This window comes from Nicotiana tomentosiformis, chromosome 11, assembly GCF_000390325.3.
Source record: "Nicotiana tomentosiformis chromosome 11, ASM39032v3, whole genome shotgun sequence".
Taxonomy (NCBI): domain Eukaryota; kingdom Viridiplantae; phylum Streptophyta; class Magnoliopsida; order Solanales; family Solanaceae; genus Nicotiana; species Nicotiana tomentosiformis.
In genome coordinates, this window is record NC_090822.1 from 75,671,050 (window position 1) to 75,678,526 (window position 7,477).

The following is a 7,477-nucleotide window of genomic DNA, read 5'->3' on the forward strand; positions in this document are numbered from 1 at the left end:
TTATTTTTATAGTTGAGGCTATTGGAGTTAACGAGGAATTAAATTATAAAGAAATTCTAGTTGCCATTCTTGATAGGCAAGTCCGTAAGCTGAGAAATAAAGAAATTGCCTCCGTGAAAGTACTATAGCAGAATCAGCAGGTTAAAGAGGCCACCCAGGAGGACGAGGAAGGAATGAAGAAGAAATACCCTCATTTGTTTGAATAGCCATGTATTTATAAAGTTGTATTCTATGAAAAGTCTAATAGTTTACCTTCTATGAATTATGTATCATTTGTACAGTTGATGTTAAAGGTGTTCCTTTTTAGAGTTATACTGCTTGTGAGGCCATGGTTGACATTGTGTTAATGTTATGTTGCATCGTTCGTTCATGTATATGTTGTTAGGCTTGGTTTCTCAGATTCTCTGACAGGTGGATAAGCCCAGTTACAGGGGAAACTCTGGCAAAAATTTTGGAAATTTGGGTAGTTAGTCAAAAGTTTGGAACTGTTGGTGTGTGTTATAGCAGCTGAGTCACATTGGTTTCTAATAGCGGATTTTGGCCTCATTAGAGGACGAATGATCTTAAGCGGGGGAGGATGTACGGCCCCGTAAAATATTTACCTAAAACCCGGGGTCTCGCGGTTCGTAATTTTTGGGTTGAATAGTGCATTGGGGAGTTGAGAAAAACTTTTGGAAATACATGGCATTTCTGCGGTTCATTCTGCGGTCGCAAAACTCATCTGCGGACCGAAGATCTTTTGCAAACTGAAGCAGAAATCTGGGCAAAGTTTTGGACCTTTATGCGGTCCATTATGCGACCGCATTCTGTGGCGCATTATGCGACCGTATAATAGGTCTACGGACAGCAGACCGGTCGCAGAGTGAAGCAAGAGTGCTTAGTTCAAGAGGTCTGTTATGTGGTCCATTTTGCGGACCGTAGAAGCGTTATGCGGTCGCATATGCGACCGAAGATCTGCATCAGGGCTTTATTTTTTCTAATTTTTGACCCGACCCTATTTCGATATATTGAGGCAAATGGTCAACTTTGAAGCAAAAATATGATATCTCTAGAGAGATGGATTACCATAGAGTGAGAGGGGAAGTTCCTAAGATTATTGATCATTAACTCTTGCTCAAAGTTAAAGAATTCACAAGAAAATTTACTATGTCTTCATCCTAGAGGTAAGATTCTACTCCCTGGCCCTCAATTTTGTGATTTTACTCAAAATAGGTAATGAGAAAAGAAATTCTTGGATGTGGGAGTTGTCCATTATGCATGCATGTACTATCAAGGGTTGGGGGAAGAATGTTGAGGTAAATTGGGTAGACTTTGGGTAGTGGGATGGAGGAATCCACCATATGAGGACCTTGATCATAATACCCACCTAGTGTTTGATAAAATGCTCAAATGAGCTAGAACCATAAACTCTCTCCTAATTTATGTTCAATTTTTTTATACTTCTAAATAAATCTAAGAGGCTAAGAATTCCGAAACATTGTAAAAATTTTAAAAGCTCGAGGTGATGTATTTTGGATAAAGTCATCTCTTAGAATTGATCCCACAATATCCTTGTAGGTCCTGAGTGGTTCATTATGAATTGATTATTCCGAGTAAGCCTTGTGTCGAAAGATATATGTTCAATATGTATTCCAATGTTCTTGTTATGTTATATTCTATTTGAAAATGTGTTTGAAGCATGAGTTGCATATCCAAATGTTATATCTTGAAGTCGTGATTCAAATGAAGGCTATTATGTCAAGTTGCGTAAGAAATCTCAATGTGTTTAACACTCATATTTGCTCAATATGTGGACTTAAAGTCTTGAATAGAAATGCTCTGTTGTTGATAATCCGTGATAAGGTTTGAAAGTGAAAGAGATGAATATGCAGTATGAAGTACGGCCAACGTTCCAAGAGTGACATTGTGTTATGGCCATCTGTGCCAATGAATTGAATGATATATAAAATATAATGAAATGTGTTGTCAACCCTTTTAAATAAATAAACACCCTGGGAGTATCGTTGGTCACCGAGGAAGGGTAGGTTGAAATAACCTAACCTTGAAACTACACGTGCCGGTGTAGGAGTGAATTGTGATCGTACCCTTTTATTGGGATGAGATTGTTGGGAAGAGAATATTCACCTTTATTGGGATAAGGAGATTGCTAGATAAGGGTGATGTCGATCCACACGACATTATGGTGAGACGGCCTAGCCGGTCGGGTCTTGATCGGACTCCATGACGCACACATGGTGGTGATTGTGCTTGCAATTGTTGTTGAGATATTGATTGTAATCGTGATTGTGATTGTGATTGTGGTTGATGTCTTCCGATGAGACGGCCTAGCCGATCGGTCCGTGATCGGACTCCATGCTAAAACTAATGGTGGTATATCAGTGCTAAGATTTGCCAACCTAAAATAATAGAAATTTACTTGACACTTATCTTGCTCCTAATTTTATGTTTTAGGATTGTCTGAGGCTTTCATTGTTTTATGACTGTCCTTCCTTGTGTTATCATTCATTCTAACGAGAGGGTGTATAGTCTTACATACTAGTACTATTTCATATGTACTAACGTCTCTTTTGCCGGGGGTGCTGCATCTTTAATGGATGCAGGTGGTTCCGTAACAGGTGACATTGATCATTAATAGCAGTACACCCTCTTCTCAGCATATTTGGTGAGCCCCACTTCATTCGGGGTCGTGTATATTTTGTCCTATGTATATTTTGTTTTGAGATATAGTCGGGGCCTTGTTGCCGGCGTTATCATAGTATTTTGTATCCATAGAGGCTCCGTATGCATATTGTGGGTTGTATATGGGTGTTGGGAAAGTCAAATTAGCCTTGTTATATTTGAGTCACTTGTTGAACTTTAACTATGATTGTGTATGTATTTTGAGACTATAAGATAATGTGACTAATGGTAATAGAATTGGCATTGTTCATGGAATCCACTGAATGTTTAATTAATGATATAAATATATTTTCTCTTTATTCATGAGTGAGTTGGGTAGAAGGTATTTTAAAGACTTGCTTGACTAGGGTATCCTGGTTGAGTGCCGGTCGTGCTCCCTAAGGTCGGGGTGTGACACTATGGTATGTCTTTTGTGGCACATGAATGTTGTTTCTGAGAGTGAGCGAATTCTTTCTATCTTGAGTTCCTAATTTTTCTTAAATTTTATTGTGTGCAGAACTACTCTCTATTATTGTGTGAGGGCTCTTGATTCATGAAGGAAAGGTAATATCATTGACCTCTGTGTTAGAGTAAGTGAGCGGGTTGTAAAAAATGTATGGTGCTTTTTAGTCAAATCTTGAGGCGAGGATGTTACAATATTGTGCTTAGTCTATTTTAAATATTCTTGGTATGGTGAGTTATGAGAGTTGTTAAAAAAGGTCATGTCTATATAAAAGTGTAGTTTGATTGTTCGAGGACGAGAAATGGTTTAAGTGTGGGGTGTTGATGGTAGGCTATCATCACGTGTTTTAGTCTATTACTGCACTCTAATTCACTGTACTTTATTTGTGTTTGAGCTTTAATTGATAGTGTTTTGCACTTATTATGTGTTTTATACCTTGTAGGAGTGATGCCGAGCTATGTAGATGTTGTGGAGTTAATTCGAGCTATTTGGAGCTTTGAAGTCTAAGTAAAAGCCCAATGGATTAAGCCGGGATCGTGTTCGGGAGTCGAGGACCAAGTGTGGATGTTAAAACGCAAGCAAAAAGCAACACTCTGAGAATTTTTCACTACTGCGGCGTGTGGGGCACCGCAGCAGTGCAAATCCTGCTGCCTGATAGATGTTGAGCTCTTTGAATTTCTCCACTAATGCCCTGCATGGCACGTCGCTCCACGCGGTGTGCCTGTGCAAGTTTTACGGAGTGATAATTCTATTTCGGCTAGGAAAAGGTGGTTTCATCTGGGGCCGACCCTACTTGGTATAAATACATGGAAAACCCTTATTTTCTTGACTTTTTGATATACTTTGGACCTAAGGAGGCTAAGGAGGAGTTGGGAAAACACAAGCACAAGGATTTCATCATTCCTTCCTCACTTAAGACCCGAGTTTGGATTGAATTTATGTTTTTCTATACTTTAATTATATTTGTGATAAATTAATCCATGTCTATGGAGTAGTTCCACTTAGGGTTTGATGGATTTGGTGTATTGATGATTGTTTGTTGATTATAACTCTAGTTTTATGTATTGAATCGTTTTGGATGATTTAATTATTGCATATATATATATTCACTAGTTCATGTAATTGAGAGAGGTATAGCTTGTGATATCTTTGCATTATATTGTTGGTTGAGTTCATTAATTGTTCTTAGTAATCGAAATAGGCTAGTTGAATCATTTATTAAACATAAGTAGGAGAATAATTGAGAGAGGTTCTCCTAAAGACCAATCCACTATGCATTCTTGCATATCTTCACAGAGCTTCAATTGGTTCATCTCGCGAGGTTGAGACTTAATCGAAGCTTTGTGATGATATGCAAGAATGCATAGTGGATTCGTATTTAGGAGAACCTCTCTCGATTATACTCCTACTTAGGTTTGATCAATGATTCTACTAGTGCAAAGATATCACAAGTTATGCCTCTCTCGATTACTTGAACTAGTGAATATAGATGCAACAATTAAATCATCCAAAATGATTCAATACATAAAACTAGAGTTAAAATCCACAAAAAATCATCAATACACCAAATCCATCAAACCCTAAATGGAACTACTCCATAAAAATGGAGTAATTCATCACAAATACAATTAAAGTATAGGAAAACATAAATTCAATCCAAACTCGGGTCTTGAGTGAGGAAGGAATGATGAAATCCTTGTGCTTGTGTTCTTCCAACTCTTCATTAGCCTCCTTAGGTCCAAAGTATGTAAAAAAGTCCAGAAAATAACGTTTTCCCATGTATTTATACCAAGTAGGGTCGGCCCCAGATGAAACCACCTTTTCCTAGCCGAAATAGGATTTCACTCTGTAAATATTGCACAGGTCCGCCGCATGGGGCGATGCGTCATGCGGGGCATTAGTGGGGAAATCCAGAGAGCACAACATGTGTCAGGCAGCAGGATTTGCACTGCTGCGGCGCCCCACGCGCCGCAGTAGTGCAAAATTCTCAGAGTGTTGCTTTTTGCTTGCATTTTAACGTCCACACTTGGTCCTCGACCCCCGAACACGATCTCGGCTTAATCCCTTGGGCTTTTACTCAGACTTACTCCAAATAGCTCGAATTAACTCTACAACATCTATATAGCTCGGGATCACTCATACAAGGCATAAACCACATAATAAGTACAAAATACTAACAATTAAATTTCAAACACAAATAAAGTACAGTGAATTAGAGTGCTGTAAGCGACTAAAACACGCGATGATAACCTACCATCAACAACCAAATTGAACTCGACTATACTAAGCAATAAGAGATCAACTCTAGTATCCAATCCCCCAATAGTCACTACACATGACCGATATACATGGTCCATAACTATTGTATCGCCCACTGGCTTAGATACATGAACAGATGAAGCTAAGGACTCACTGGGCATATCCAGATAACGAGCAAAGTATGATGATACATACGAATAAGTGGAACCAGGGACAAATAATATAGAAGCATCCCTATGGTATACTAAGACAATACTTGTGTTCACTATGTCTGAAGCAACGACATCTGGCCTGGGAATAACATAGAATCGAGCCTGACCGCCACCTGATCGGCCTCCCTCTCTAGGACGACCCCTAGCTGTCTGAGCCCCACCCCGAGCTAGGTGGGTGGGTGGTGAAGTAACTGGTGGTGAAGTCGTGGCCTAACTCCTCTACTGAACTGGACCTCCCATAATGTGAGGACAATACTTCTTCACATGATCCAACTCTTCACACTTAAAACAACCCCTCTCGGAAAATGGTGGCAAGTACTGAGGCGGACCTCGAGAACCAGAATAACTACCAGAAAAACCTGGTGCAGATGAACCCTGAACTGAAGGTGCACAAGATGAACTCTGAGCTGGGAGTGAACTAAGAGATGACTAACCCGGTCGAGCACTGTATGATCCATGGCTAGCTGATGCGCCACGATGAACTGGACAAGCCATCCGAGTAGGCCTATAAGGACGACCCCTGCTGTGGTGGGACTGATCCCCTGAAGGAATGCCGCTGAAACCACCCGAACCAAGAGGCCTCTTGGCCTCCCTTTCCTCACGCTCCTAACTACGAACTATCTCTAGATGCAGAGCAATATCAACCACCTCGTCAAACTTAGCACTTGATACACTCTCCCGAGTCATAACAAAATACAACTGGTAGTGGAGGCCATCAATGAACCGCCTAATCCTCTCCCTCTCAGTGGGAACCAACCAAACTGCGTGATGAGCCAACTCTGAAAACCTCATCTCGTAATGGGTCACACACATACCCTCCGGACGTAGATGCTCGAACTGCATGTGCAGCTCCTCCCTGCGGGTCTGTGGCACAAACTTCTCCAAGAAGAGAATAGAGAATTCATGCCATGAAAGTGGTGCAGCACCGACTGACCTACTCCTCTCATAGGCCTCCCACCATTTGAAAGCAGCCCATGATAGCTGAAAAGTATTAAATGAGACTTCACTAGTCTCCATAATACCCGCCGTGCAAAGAATCCGCTGTCACCTATCCAAGAAGTCCTGGGCATTCTCTGACTCAGTTCCACTAAATGATGGAGGCTGGAGTCTCCCAAATCTCTCTAGTCTCTTTTGCTCATCATCACTCATAACGGGAACAACTTGGGCCTGAGCAGCGGCAACCTACTGAGCTGGTAGTACCCCCGATGTCTGAAGTCCCTACACCACCTGCTCCAGAGTACGGGCGGCGGGAGTCTGAGTACCTCCCTCGGCCTGAGAAGTGGTTGGCGCGGTCTGAGCAGAAACCGCCTGAACAAGGCTAGTGCAAATAGTCAACATCTAAGCCAAAGCCTTCTAAAGGTCTGGAATCATAATGGGCACAGCTGGTGCCTGAGCTGGCCCTGCTGGATCAACCACATCTGGAACCTGCTCCTGAGCTGGAGCAACTGGTAGATCTTTAGGTGCTTCTCTAGCTACTGTACGAGCTATACCTCGGCCCAGACCTCTCGTGGCCCTATCTGGTGGTATTGTTGGTTGTCCATCCAGTTTGGTAGCACGTGTACTCACCATCTGTGAGAGAATAGAATAACAGAAGTTTAGCTCCCAGAATCAACAAATTCACATGACAAGAATACAAGAATGTGAAGTTTTCCTTAGGGTTTGACAGCCTCTCGAAGATAAGTACAGACGACTCCATAGCGATTCGCAAGACTCTACTAAACCTGCTCATAACTCGTGAGACCTATGCAAGCTAGGCTCTGATACCAACTTGTCACGACCCAAAACTCGTCCTGTCGTGATAGAGCCTATCATGATACTAGGCAAGTCGATAACCCATACATACCAACACTTTCAAATTTAAAATATACTAAATCAATTTTAAATA

General features: G+C 41.3%; 1 protein-coding gene across 1 annotated transcript; it reads right to left on the reverse strand.

Moving 5' to 3' along the window:
- Positions 1-6,198: 6,198 nt before the first annotated feature.
- On the reverse strand, positions 6,199-6,609 carry LOC138901693 (uncharacterized). The gene has a single exon (XM_070189474.1). The coding sequence runs from the start codon at positions 6,607-6,609 to the stop codon at positions 6,199-6,201; it is 411 nt and encodes a 136-aa protein (XP_070045575.1).
- Positions 6,610-7,477: the final 868 nt, after the last annotated feature.

Coding starts and splice junctions, on each gene's coding strand:
- LOC138901693 (XM_070189474.1), bottom strand. CDS start 6,609: ATGGAGACTAGTGAAGTCTCATTTAATACTTTTCAGCTATCATGGGCT.